General features: G+C 48.4%; 2 protein-coding genes across 6 annotated transcripts in view; both read right to left on the reverse strand.

Annotated features, from left to right (window-relative positions):
• On the reverse strand, positions 1–2,083 carry Guca2a (guanylate cyclase activator 2A). The gene is made up of 3 exons (XM_010633933.1): positions 1,720–2,083; positions 751–940; positions 1–348 (listed from the first exon to the last, which is right to left on the reverse strand). The coding sequence occupies exons 1-3, from the start codon at positions 1,792–1,794 to the stop codon at positions 284–286; spliced, it is 330 nt and encodes a 109-aa protein (XP_010632235.1). The 5' UTR covers positions 1,795–2,083; the 3' UTR covers positions 1–283.
• A 10,634-nt stretch (positions 2,084–12,717) lies between these two features.
• Positions 12,718–14,054, reverse strand: part of Foxj3 (forkhead box J3) — a 111,480-nt gene continuing 110,143 nt past the window's right edge. For all 5 annotated transcript variants that reach the window (XM_010633951.2, XM_033767346.1, XM_010633942.2 and 2 more), the window contains one exon: positions 12,718–13,665. In XM_010633951.2, coding sequence (XP_010632253.1) covers positions 13,550–13,665 — 116 coding nt within the window. In that variant the 3' untranslated portion in view covers positions 12,718–13,549. The remainder of the gene's footprint in view (positions 13,666–14,054) is intronic.

The following is a 14,054-nucleotide window of genomic DNA, read 5'->3' on the forward strand; positions in this document are numbered from 1 at the left end:
GGCAGCCTTGCGGCCAGGCTGATGGGTGAAGGAAGGAGCGGAAGCAACATCAGGAGTACTCTGGCATCGGGTTTATTAGCAGAGCGTTGGCGTGCATCTTGGAGAGCTCGGTCTCAGGCCTGGGGCCTCTAATCCCGCGGCCCCTCCCTGGGCAGCTCTCTTCTCATCCCTCCATACTGGGGCAGGGTAGATTGAGCTGCTGGAGCGGGAGGGTCACAGGTCACCTTTCCAGCGGTAGAAAGGGTTTCCCTGCAGAGTAGGAAAGACAGCAAGCAATGCTGCCCTAGCATCCGGCACAGGCGGCGTAGGCACAGATCTCGCACGTGCTCGGGTCCTGAGCGATGGCCTCTGGACAGGAGAGATGGGGCCTGGTGACATCCCAGAAGCCCCCTGCTTCCCTTCAGCCAGGGCTTGGGTGTCTCCTACCCGCATCCTCCAGGAAATGTCCTCTCTGACCCATGCTTTCAGCCCCATACAAGTGCCTGCCCCTCAGGGAAGCCACTCAGAGAGGAGCTTCTACCCAGAAAGGAGATAAAGCACCAGAGCGGAGCTTCTACCCAGAAAGGAGATAAAGGACCAGAGCGATGGTGCGCATTTACCTACCATTCCCAAATTACCACTGAGAACTAATCCAAGCAGGGATCTGCAGACCCACCAATCAGAGCCAAGCACCTCCTCTAAACACCCAGCCAATCAGAGCACATCTTTCTCCCAAGAGCTGCCAATCAAAGGATCCCGGGGCCCACTCACCGAGCCGACGCAGGATGTCCCGGACGTTGGGCTCCCTACAGACTGGACGGAGCTCTTCTGGAAACCCTGGGTGGCTGCAGAGCGGCTGTGGGGCCGCGAGCTTCCTGCGGCCCTCGACCGTGGGCTCCCGGATCTCCCGGAGGTCCCTAAGCCTCTTCACTGACTCCAGAGAAAAGGAAAAATCTCCATCCTGAGAGAAACAGCTGAGTGTGAGGCCTGGCGGTCCCAGTACTGTGGGCCCAGCCCGGGGAAGAGACACCCTGGGGACGGAGTGGGGTCCCGAGCTGCTGCCTGCGCTCCTGGTTTCGCTGTGTGACCCTGAGCACGCAGCAGGCCTCAGGTTCTCCACGCTGTTACACGAGGAATGGCGAACGTGGGTATGGAGCTCCAGGGACACAGAAGCCAGGACAAGAACGCGCCCTTCCACCTTGCTGTGCCTCGCCGTTTGCCCCCTAAGAGCACTATGGCTGGCCCTCCCGCCTCCAGCGCTTGCTTGATTTGAGAAACAATAAAATCCCCCAGGACGGCGTGTGGTGGATGGTGCAGGGTTGTAATCCCAGCACTTAGGAGGCTGAGGCAGGAGGATCCCGAGTTTGAGGAAAGCCTGGACTACGTGGTAAGACCCTGTTTAAAAAGAAAAACAACCTGCTTCCACGAGCCTCTCCTAAGAAGCCCTGTGGATGGTGTCACCCAGTAGGCACACCCATCCATCAGGACCTCTAAGATGCCCACGAGTCCACAGCCCCATACAGCCTCTGGCTGAGGACAAGACCAAGGAATAAGGCCTGGGTTTGAATCTAGCTCCTTCACTTCCCAGCAGGGTGTCTCTGGTCTTTACAGAGCCTCTTTCAGGCTGCTTCTCTCTGTAGAGTGGGGCTAAGAACCCCCTCCTCCCAGGGGTCGCAGGGAGGTGCCGGGGAGAAACCCTTACTGGCAGGTGCTCCATCTCTGGCGCGCATGGGGGCTTACCTGCACGGTGACCCCCCCTGCCAGGGCAGCCCAGGCACCAAGGAGGCACAGTACAGACAGCAGGAAGCCATTCATGGCAGCACAACCCAGGAAAGAGGGCGCCGGTCCTAATGTCAGGGAAGAGCAGGCCTTTTAAAGAGGTCAGGGTTACTGAGTAACCTCAAGCCTTTGTCAGCGTCCCATCTGCTGTCAGATGCATCAGATAAGGAGCAGGAGATAAAAGATCAACCCAAGCCTGGCAGAGTTACAGCCCCTCCCTGGGCACCACTCTGACCCGCAGTGGGCTGGGTCCTGCATTCACCCTAGGTTGGGACCCCTGTTGGAGCCAGCCCTGCCCTTGAAGAGAGGATCAGACCCAGACAGCGACTACCGGAGCATTTAGGATGAAGGCCCCAGGGCTGTGCAGGGGCAGGGTGGGGCCACCACACAACAGGACCGGTCAGCTCAGGAAGGCTTTCCCCAGGAGGCTGTGCCAGCGCTGAAGCCCAGAGAATGAGGAGGGGCAGGATAGAGGGCCATTTTTTGTTGAAGGCGTTATTTTGGATAGCAAGAGGGTGCCATGGGCCTGGAATATTTAGGGAAATGTAAGTCAGCCTAGGAAGGAGGAAGTCGGGGCCCACAACTTCAAGAGACAGCTGAGGCTGCAGAGACTATGGCAGTTCCTCGGTTTGGCAGCTATGATTTTAAAGAGGGACCTGGCTCTGCCACTCCCAGACCTGCATTCAACTTCCATCTACTGCTCCATTTTGCTTCTGTGATGTGAGCAGGAGTCTCCCTGTGTCCTGGGTTGGGGCGCTCTATTAATACCTACCCGGGAGGGCAGGTGTTACTGTTTTGAGGATTAAATGAGGTTTTAAGAATATGAGGCCCAGTGCCTGGCACACAGGAAGTGCGCATTGAAGGGCCGTTCGGTTATATTCTTAGCAGCAGCAGCAGCTCCTGGTTTCCACCAGCCTCCTGCCACAGCCCACCCTCCCCCTGTGCTACCATCCTGCCACCTCAGCATTCTCCAATGGGATCCGGCCCGTCTGCAGATGCTGTTGCATAGGCAGACTGTCTCACCCCTCTGTTCTGTCCCACTGAGACTGGCTGCGCCCCACACAGTGTATGTTTCACTGTGTCACCTATGGTGAGTGGGGCCCAGGAGAAAGGTGGCACTGGCTTCATCTTTCTACTCCACAAACCTGGCTGGGTGGCCAGACAGCTGGGTAGTGGGGCAGGAATCCCTGGGCACCAGAGTCGATATTGAAGAAGGGACTGAATGGAGCCTAGAGAGAACGGGACTACAGGGTCTGGCCCAGCCCTTCTCCCCCCGCTGGTGTTGTGTACATGCAGGTGAAGTGTGTGTTGTGCTTGTGTGTATATGCTGAGGTGTGTGAATGCTTCGGAGATGTGTCTGTGTGCAGGCAGGCATGCCTTCATATACAAAGGGGGGTGTGTGTACCTCACCGGCAGTCTATCCAGTCCCACAGCGGCCTCGAGAGAGCCCCGGGCAAGGTTAGGGATGGGTATAGGGCAGAGAAAGGGAGCAGGGACGCTGGAGCAGAGGCCAGGTCAGGGGATTCCGGGAAGCACAGATGGGGCAGGGATGGGGCAAGCCCAGGGGTGCAGCTGAGGTGGTGGTGGGATTGTACAGGGCTGGGTAGACCGAGCGGGGTTGAACATGAACGTGAAGTGAAGGTCAGCACTGGGTGAGGGCTTGGAACTGTGGCTGAGTTTGAGACCAATGTAGCTGTTAGGGTTTGGGTGAGGGTCAGGATTAGAAAGGAGCTGAGGTTGTGGAGAGGGGGTCAGGGGTAGGTTTGGAATTGGGGAAGAGTTGGGACTGGTGTGAGGTGGGGACTATAACGAACATGGAAGCTGGCCTGGGGTTAGGTCAGTGCTCTCTATAGCTGTAGGGTTGAGACTGGAGTTGCCTGCGTATGCAGCTGAAGTTGGAGGCATGGCTGGGGTTGGTTGGGTCTGTGCGACAAGTGAGGCTAAATCTGCACTGGGATTTGATTTGGCATTTAGGTCAGGACTTGGCTGGGACCGTTGGGGGCTGGAGGAGCCCTTTTTTCTGACCCACTTCGACTCTTCACTTCCCCTCCCCACAATGGGTGGCAGTGTTGGGGGTTTTGATTCCCGATGCGTCTTCCTCCCACAGCCCCTGCCAGGGTATACACAGGGATGGAGGGAGTAACAGTGCTCCGCCCTGTGGGAAAGAGGAAGTGGCTCCCAGGCCCTTTCGATCATACCCTCACCAAACCCATTCTGACATCTGCCCTGGGAAATGGCAGCCCTTCTTCCTCAGCCGTCAGCTACCCTGCCCAGCCTGGTCCTCGCTGAGTTCAAGCCCCCTTCCTCTGCAGAGGACACTGGACCTCAGAAACATGTATGGAAACTGCTGGATATTGGGGTCCTCTCAGAACCACACACACTATCATTCCTGCATAGGCAGGAGGAAGATCTGAGGTCACCAGGTTCCCCACCCCCAAAATTACCTCTTCTGGCAAACTCTTGCCCCTCTATGGCTTCTAGGCTATACCATCTCTACCACTTACCTCCCCACTCCAAAACCCACCAGAAGCTGTCCCAAACCGTCAGATCATCCTGATCAAGTCTCTGCTGAGCTCACTGTTTATCCAGGATCCCAAAGGACCCCCTGGAGGTGACAAGGAAGTAGGGACCAGACTAGGAGGCTTTGCAGCCAGGCAGCCTTGGACTGGTATCCAACACCGCCATTTATAAGCTCCGGGCCTTACTGAGCCTTGGTTTCCACACCTGGAAACCGAAAACAAAGCCAGTTCTGCTGCACATTTTAGATTTTCTAGAACTTTCCAACCAACACTGGCCCCAGCAAACCTGGGAGCCTGGAGACTCTAAAGCTGATCTGTGACCTCAACAAGGGTGTGGTTTACATTTCACAGCCTCACCTTTAAAACTTGTAAATGTGTTTTAGAGGATATAAACAACCTATAGTTCCTACAGGAACCCAGAAGAGCTTGAGGTAGACATTATAATGGATATGAATCTCCTATCAGCTGAAGGAATACCTAAGAAATTACTGTATATAACCCCACTTTATAGATGGGTAAATTGACCTCAGTGATAAAGAGAGATCAAGAAACTATTACTTTCCTAAGGGTACATACATGGCTACTGGGTACAGCTGTACTGATTGTGCAATACACAAAGGTACCTGGCCAAAAGCATAAGGATAGGCACAGCATAGAGCTACGACAACAGAAAGCACAACTTTTCAGGTTCACTGCCAGGTGGACTCGATGGCAGCTGTAGTCACACAGCTATGAATTTCAGAGCAGAATCCATTTGTCTTAAATGCCAAAGGAAAATCTAAACTTCTATTCAGTCCAATACATACCTCCTGCCCTATCTTCCTGGTGCCAAACTCCCATTTTCTTCCCCTTTCAGGGAAGGAAAAGAAGGACCCTGTGCATCCAGACTTTGTCCATTAGCCAGAGGAACAAGTGGAAGCTCTTGGAAGAGTGCTCAGTACAAAGTAGATGGCGGGTCAGGATTTGCAGCCTGTTGGCCTGAGCCCAAGTCCAGTGTCAGGGGATTCCCTCCCCTTCCGCTGAACCCCAGATGGGGCAGCTCTTTCCCTTGATGCCCCAGGGGGCAGCTGGGGAGTGCACAGGGGTGCGGCTGGTTGTTTGTCCAGCCGTGTCATCCCTGGTGACTTAGGATGGAGCAACAGGGCACTCTATTCACCATCTGTTCCCACTCACACCATGGGCAGCCACCACCTCCCGTCCTGTCCCACATCTGAGGTATTGGCCATGAGTCCACCTCCCGCTCTGGAGGGTGACAGAAGGAAAGAGACAGTGGGAGCACCATGTGCCCCACAGGGGACCTGCACAGATCCCAAAGCAGGTCAAAAGGAGGCTAGGATGTAGGTGGCAGATGCCATGGGGCTCTGTGCCAAACACACTGGAGGCCATAAAAAGATAAGCCTGGGTTACAAATCTTTGGGGCCAGGTCAGAAAATGCTTGCCAGCCGAGGCAGGGTTTAGAGGTCTCAGTCAATGAAGGATCTGGAGCTGGGAGGGCAGAGACTGGCTTCGGCTGAAGACGAGAGGGAGGTTTTGAACCCTGAGCACTGATCCTAACCTGGTGACAGTGGGAAGCTATGGGGAGTTTGGAGCAGCGTGAGACCATGACAGGGCTGTGGCACAGAAAGACCGTACGGCAGTGGCACTGAGAGCAGACAAGTCTGGCGAGTCCAGGGGGTAGGAGCAAAGACCATGGGGCAGGAGAGTCAACTTGGCAGCAGCCTGAAGAGAGGAAGGTAGGGAGGGACAAAGGGATTCTAAGTCCTTCTGATCCAAAGTCTTCATTCTTAAAAAAAAAAAAAAGATCCAAATTGTATTTATTTATTTTTGTACCAGGGATTGAACTTGGAACCTTGAGCTTGCAAGGCAGGCAGCAGCACCATTGAGTTAAATCCCCGGCCCAAAATCTTCATTCTTTGAGCTGTCTCAAGTACTGTGCCGGCCTTGGTGCGGGCAGGAAACAGGCACTGAGTGGCGTAACAGACCCGCTTCTGTGGTGGTAAGGAAACCTGGGGTAGGCCAGGGTAGGGGCTGCACAGGGGCAGGAACAAGTGTGGGGAGAGCAACAGGTACAAGCCAGGGATGTGGTAAGAAAAAGGAAGAATCTGTGCAAGCTTGCAGTACCTAACCTAGTGCCTGGGAACCCAGCCTGACCCCAGGAAGAGTCTAATTCATGCCTAAATTTGCCTGCAGTTGAAGGGCACAAAGTGCCAGGCATAATCACACTATCACATGTCCAGCTCAGAGGTATGACCACACAATCGCATAAGCACCCACAGAGTACCCCCCACAGTCACACCAGACTTATGGAAGCACACACTCTCATGGAACCAGGGAGTTTGCTTGCCTCTGCCTGCAGGCCTCGGAGAGAAGGGTAGAAGTGTCCTCTGACATCTTTATTGCCATGTCCGAGACAGGAAGTTGTCTGACCTTTTGGATACTCCAGTGAGGTAAGCGCCATACTCTCAGTGACGTGAGCTCAGCTGGCTCTGGACTACAGTGTGATGGGGTGGGGCGACAGGGAAGTCAAGGGCCACTGGGGAGTATTGTGGAAGAGGCAATCTATCTGCCTCAGTGGGAAGAGCAGACCAGAGGAAGGCAGATCTGGGCTGCTGCCCTCTCCCTCACCCTGGCAGTGACCTTCAGGCAAGTACATCACCTCTCGGAGTGGCAATCCCCTGCAGTAAAAGGCAGGTAATAACCAACCTCACAACGTAGCTGAAATGCTAACTCAGATAATGGCTGTCAAGTACTGGGCAGGGTCCCGGCAAATGGCGGCAATAATCATAATGTTTGTGACAGCCACAGGAGCTGGTGTGTGTATGTGTGGAGACACTAAGGCAATGATGGCGAACCTTTTAGAGCTTTCAGTACTATAAAGATCCCGCAGCGGCACACATGCCACAGGTTTGCCACCGCTGCACTAAGGCCGACTACTCTAGCTAAGCAGCAGAGATGGGAAGAACAGAAACAGTGTGAGTCCGTGTTAGCCAATGCCAGAAGAGGAGCGGAGCCTCAGGAGGCTCCGAGTCTGGGACTGATGGTAAGGTGACCTCCCCTGACCTGAACCTTGGAGTCAGGGAGCAGTAAGCATCAGGATGGCTGGGGCCCCACCACTGTTTAGTGCTGAGAATTAGGCTCCTTGGCTTTCTCCAACTAGTGGAAACACTGGAAAAGCGGCAGTAGATGCTGAAGGCTAGTTCACGGGGTCCCTACCTTTCTTGAGTAGCATTCCACCATGAGGGCTGCAGAGAAAGGGAGGACAACCCTGAAGTAGGAAAACCTTCCAGAAGAGCAAGGGTGCACAGCCAGCAGACCTGCCCTCTGGTGGACACAGGAGCTCACAGCAGCCTTCGCTTTGCTCCAAGGCCCATTCTCTTCTTTGCATAGGAAACAAGGCCAGACCTGATACAGCACTATGCTGGTGAAGGGCATAGATACTGGAGCCACATGGCCTAGATTTGAAATCCCAACTCCACTGCTATTGCTACCACAATCACTTACCAGCCAGATGACCCTGGATGAATGAGATTATCACTCTGTGGCTTAGATTCATTTATAAAATGAGGTTGGCAGTAAAGGTATCAGCCATAGTATCAGTATGCAGTTGTGAAGAGTAAATATTATTTTTAATCAAATATGTGGGATAAAAAAATACTAACATGTGTACTCTGCACCTGGGGTCCATGATGCTCAGAGCACCACTTGAGATGTGGGAGTTGGATACACCCCTGACTTGGGGTTGATTTCTAGTTTGGGTGTGGTCTGTGCCTTGTGCTTGATTTGTCACACTGTTGGAGGACAGTATATTAAAAGTCACTCTAGGGCCGGGGGTTTAGCTCAGTGGTTCTAGCGCCTGCTTTTGCAAGCACAGGGACTGGAGTTCGATCCCATGTACCAAAAAAAAAGGAAAGTCACTCTTGAACATTCTCTAAAAGGCACCAACATGGACAAACATGTCTCAGCCCTGCATGGCCAGTTTTTCTAGTTGCAGTCTATCTCTAAGCACCAGATGCAGGAGCTGGTTTGCATTCAAGGGCAGTGGCATCAAGAGCCACTGGAATCATGCTCCGTGATGACATGCTCACACAGGGAGCTGCACAGAAGCAGCTATCAGTTACAGTCTCAGATGTCAATCTACCACCTCACTCAGGGTCACATAGCCATCCACAATGGACCCTCCACTATAACATTATTTAAAATTTTCCTTCTTTCTCTTTTTGACAAAGTACTGTATGTAAAACTGAATCTGCAAGATCTGGTTAAATGTATTCATGACACAACTCCACTGTGACTCACCTCTCAAAAGCTATTTCCTCTTCTGTAAAATGGGGCAACATTACTACATCATCAGCTTATTGTAAATAAGACAATGTGCACGAGGATTTTAAATTGCTACCAGGTAAATGACACTCTATCCTTCTGCCCCAAATTTTCCCCAACTAGTTGGGGATTCTGAGGAAGTCACTGCAGCCTCAGGGTTTCAGTGTTCTCAACAACAAAACATGGGCTGTGTTAGGCGATTTCTAAGTCCCCTTCAAGCTTGAAGCTTTCAGGATAGTTAGTTCTGTGATCCTTAGGCATTTACATGTATGGAATCCTTTGAATGCTAACTTCTGCTTATGTGATTATCTCCAGGGCCGCTTTATCCAACTGGTAAGCGTCACATCTTATTATAAAGAACAGTGTTTTGTACAAGATTACATGTTGATGACTCAGAACTTAAACATGCAACTTCCAGCCTAAAGCTCTTGTTTACTGTTTCACCTGATCGAGAGATATGTTCTCTAGCCATATCTGAAGCAGCCAAGGTGACAGATTTAACTGTGCCATCCACTATAGTCCTTCAATGACCAGACATGTCTGTGACAGGAGAGAAGCACAGCCCTCCCTCCTAGGGGGGCTGTCTCTCTCTCTCTCTCTCTCTCTCTCTCTTTCTCTCGCTCGCTCGCAGTGGAGGTAAAGGAAGAGAGCTTTGGAGTAAGGCCTGGATTGAATGATTCTGGCTTTGATACCACCTATGAACATTTCAGAAAGTTAACCTTTCTGACCCTCCCTGACTCGAAGGTTCAGGGAAGGTCACCCTACCATCATCTGTTTTCTCATCTGTAAAACTGCACTGCATTGATGTTTCTGGCAGTATTGCATAAGTTAACTTAGTAGCAGCTAAAGGACTTGGGTAGACTGTGGGATTGAGGAGAAGCTCCCTCCTTTTGAGACATACTACATCCCAATTCTATCTCCCCCACTGTGACTGGCCTGCCAGTTACCTGAACTCTCTGAGCCTGCTTTCCATATCAATTAATTCAGGACACCACTGCTCTCAGAAAATGGCTCTGTGCATGGCAGCCTGATCCTCCTCCCATCCCAGCCACAGTAATCATGCTAATCCAGCTCTTACACCAGGCTCAAAGTAGTGGTATCAACAGAAGTATCTTCTCCCATTGGCTCAGAAACTTTGAAGATTCAATTTAAATAGGCCATCTCACCAGAAGGCTTTCCTTAACTTGTACCCCTGTCCCCAAGTTCAGCATGATTTAACCCTCACCCTCATAATCTTGCCATGCCAAGGAATGCAGAATTTCAGAGTAGCCTCCTAAACCAGTTTCCCTGGGCTAGCATTTGCTCCTTCCTCTGGGCAAGTCAGCGCCCCCTAAAGACAGGAACTGTGGTTTCTTCACCTCTGGGTTTGGCACAGGAAGGTTGGCATAGAGTATCTCCTCAGCCAAAAAAAAAAAAAAAAAAAAAAAAAAAAAAAAAAAAAAAAAAAAAAAAAAAAAAAAAAAAAGCTCCACTATTTGGAAACTGCTCTCTGGGAAGGCAGTGCAGAGAGAAGACAGGAAACACAGGTTTTAGCAAAATGAGAAGTTCACTTGGGATGAGCGGATTCTGTAAAAGAACATGATGCTTGGACTCAAATCTCAGCCCCATCACTGGCCAACTAAAAAAAAAAAAATCTAGACAATGGGTCAGGGATTTAGCTCAGTGAAGCCATGGCTGCCCTGCAAGCACAAAGTCCCAAGTTCAAACCTCTGTACCAGGAAAAAAAAAAGTAAAAATCTAGTCAGATCTGAGCTGTTCCTATGCAAACATCACCAGCAAGTTTTGTGCTCCAGGTACTAAATATTTACAGGTACATTTAACACCTCAACTCTAGGAGGCAGGTATTATCCTCATTTTATAATGGCATTAAATGAGGCTCAGAGAGATTAAATAACTTCCTCAAGTTCACAAACTACTGAGATGTTCAATGAATGGTACCAAGCACTGTTCTGAGGCAGGAATGCATTGGAACACAATTTCAAACACCCCAAGAGCTCTGGGGCCCTGGCCATGGGGTTTGTGCATCTGGACCAGCTCCAACCTTACCAGCTCAGCTGCACCAATGACAAAGGACAATCAGTGTTGTAAATAGAGTTAACATAATATATTTATTTTAAGTGCCATTCATGCATATCAGTTCTGGCAGCAACAATCCTAATGACACTTGGAGTATTTCTTTACAGCACTAAACAGTTACAAAGAATGGGTGCCGTTCATCATAGAGGCAGAATATGAAATAATCGTGCAATAGCAAAACTGTAGAAACATTAAAACACTGACTGTCCAACATCAGTACAGAAAGCAGGTTGTGTTTGCACAAAAAGCCAATGCATTTTCATCACATATATACAATATAGATATGTACACATCACCCTCTGAATGAACAATATCAAAATACTCTATTCCATTTGAAATTATCCCCAGATTGATTCCCTCCCACTTCAAAGGACATCTGAAAGACACATATTTACAAAGAACACACATGAATACATTTACATTTCAAAACTGCCACAAATGCCAGTCGGATTATTCTCCTGGACAGAGTGTCCCTGTGTGATTACAGGCATTTATTATTGTCCCCACCCCCCCAAAAGTCTTTAAATCCAAGACAGAACATACTCTGCATTAGCAATTACCAACAGAAATGGCCAATAGAGGGTCTCTGCACCCCACCAGGTAACCCTGTCTGGCCGTGGTCCATACCAAAGGCCTGTCTGGGCTCCAGGGCCGCCTGGATCACAGGAGTCGGGTGGGTGTGGGTGGAGAATTTGCTTCTGGGACCATCCTTGTTAAGTTTAAATACTCATAAAAACAGTGACCATTGAAAATCAATAAATGATTGCCGAATGGGAAATCAGAATCACATAATTTATAAAATCATGGTCAGTGGTTCTACCTAAACCATTCAGTTAAGAGGCTGCATTCTAATACCCAAATTGTTTAAAGTGCACATCACTATCCAAGCAATTCAGACAGTTTCAAAACAGCTATTTTGGTGTCTAGAAAACAGTGACTCAAGTAGACTACTGAAAATCATCCCCTTTTTTCAAGTTTTTACTCTGCAGGCTGCGAACTCCTCCTGCCTTGATCCTTCTAAGAGGGGCCTGTTGGCTACCTTTCCAGAATCCTCTGATTTTCACTGATCCAAGGGCCTGGAACTGAACCTCCTTTTTCATGCCAAGCAGGACCCAAACAACAGAGAAACACAAAGCTCTTCCTTTTTGTCCCACCTCCTAAGCCCTTAGCATGGCTGGCGTCCAAGTAATTCATCGAAGGCAACACTTCATGAAAGAAAAAAATACACATGTTCACAAACAGACACTCTCCTCTCTCTCCCATTCTCAAACATACACACACAAGGAAACAAAAAATGTTTATTTCAAGTAGAGATTATTCAACCAAAGAATCACCAAGGCTAATTAAAGTGATTTAGCATGTCTAAAAGGAATCAGAAATGCTAAAAAAGCAACCAGTAAGCAATTATTCCTCAATTTAATGGGACCCTTTCCACATTAAAATTGAAAAGGTTTTGTTGTTGTTGTTCTAATCAACTCAAAACCTCTTCATCAGGGAAAACAAATCTTTTCTTCTAGCTCCATTATAAAACTCAGACAATCAATACATGCAAAAGAACTGTGTGATAAGACACGAAACAAAACAATTAAAAACCCCTACAAGAGCTTCCCTTCAAAGAAAGCAATCAAATTTCAGGTGCACACAGACAGGACACAGCAACAACAGACCACTTAATAACTACATTAAAGATTGAAGCAATTAAATTCTATTTGTAGCTATACCTCTTTTCAGTGCTTCCTAAACAGAATGAAAACACGTAGGGAAACTTGCTTTACAAACCTTGCCTTGCTGTTCTTTTGCCCAAATGGACTCCTATTCAAATTCCAGAAAAGTCCAATTTAGCTTTTAAGTCTCACGGAGCAGGAATGCTAAGATAAAGAAATGTACTTACCTGGTAAAAAGAGTGATAATAAAGAGAATGACAAAATGTCCCTCTGATTGTCTTGTCTGCAAACTCTTAGCAAGAAAAATAATTCTGTGCTTTCAGACACATTTTTCCTTAGCAAACCCAATAAAAGCTGAGCATTCACAAAAAGTGGCAATAAATATTAAAATAACACTTTAAAGTAATAAATACATAAGCAAATGCAGAGGCATTGATTTGTTTAAAGACCCAAGTAATGCCTATCTTCTAAGCAAACAAATTTCAGAGCTGTTATAATGTAGACTTAGGAAACAGACATCAACAAGGTACAACATATACTGTATGGGCCCCCACATCAAAACAATTTTGGTCAGTTCTTTATGCTGCTCAGGAAAAACATACCCCTCTGGATTATTTGCAGAGCATCAACCTCTTGGTTTGATTTACTGAATACAATCTGTTACTACCCACAGTTCCGGAAAAGATTAAACAAGGGAAACTGGGCTTTGGAGAAATATATTTCCTTTCAGTTCTTACCTTAGTTAAAAGCATCCTGCAGAAAATAGCCTAAAAAGAATAAAAACTGACAATAACTTTCAATATATCATAATCCAATTAGAAAAACTGAAGCCTTTTGGTAATTTTTGTACATATATTTACACATATGTATCTATAAACTGCTTGCAGCAAAATAGGCTCTGTCTGAAAAATCAGTCTGGCACTTGTGGTTAACATCAAACTAACACAAATATGCAAAAAGCTGTCCAAATCACACAACAGTTAGGAGCTACATAGGGCAGTTGGCAGGGAGACAAACATGTAGTACTTGTCTGGGTCAGATAAAAGCAGTTCAGTTATCCAGCTAAAATCTTTTTTGATTGTCTTCAAAAGAATTTTTGATAACATTGGTAAAGTGATCAGGAACCTTGTTTACTCAAATGGATTCTCCTAAACCTCTCTCTTCACTGCAGAGAAGGTGACGCTGGGGTCCAAGGCTTTACAGAAACACACTCTACACAATTGAATCCCAATCAAAGTCATCTTGGATGTCATCTGGGGGCAGGGAGCGCCGCATCTGGAAGGCTTGGGAAGGCATCATGTGCTGCTGGTTCATGGTTCCGTGATGGCCTAGAAGGGAAAAGGCAAGGTCAGCAGAGGCTTGGGTAGAGAAGAAAAGAAGAAACAAGTGAACCCTCAGTAAGCATCTCCTATGTGCCAGTTACACAGTACATATTACATCACTAATCCACCTATAAGCTTTTAACAAAGCAACTCTTACAATCTTTATTTCTAAGTAAGGGGTATATGATTTAAGAAAACGAGTGTGTTACCCCAAGTCACATAATAAGACAAGATGTGACATGAGTTCACTTGACTCCAAAACCCAGGCTCTTTCTGTTATACTAGGATGTAGCAAGGAAGCATGAGAAAGTGCTGACGCAGCCATTTCTCTTACAGTTTGTTCTGTTCTAACATGTTTCAGAGTACATAAGAATAATGTCAACGTGCCGCTGAAG

Source organism: Fukomys damarensis, unplaced genomic scaffold, assembly GCF_012274545.1.
Source record: "Fukomys damarensis isolate Sample0158 unplaced genomic scaffold, DMR_v1.0_HiC HiC_scaffold_23, whole genome shotgun sequence".
Taxonomy (NCBI): domain Eukaryota; kingdom Metazoa; phylum Chordata; class Mammalia; order Rodentia; family Bathyergidae; genus Fukomys; species Fukomys damarensis.

Bases quoted from the DNA above. Each gene is read 5' to 3' on its own strand.
- Guca2a (XM_010633933.1), bottom strand. From the start codon at position 1,794: ATGAATGGCTTCCTGCTGTCTGTACTGTGCCTCCTTGGTGCCTGGGCT. The intron at 941-1,719 runs GTAAGCCCCCAT...TGTTTCTCTCAG, and splicing joins CAGGGGGGGTCACCGTGCAG to GATGGAGATTTTTCCTTTTC. The intron at 349-750 runs GTGAGTGGGCCC...TCTCCTGTCCAG, and splicing joins GGACATCCTGCGTCGGCTCG to AGGCCATCGCTCAGGACCCG.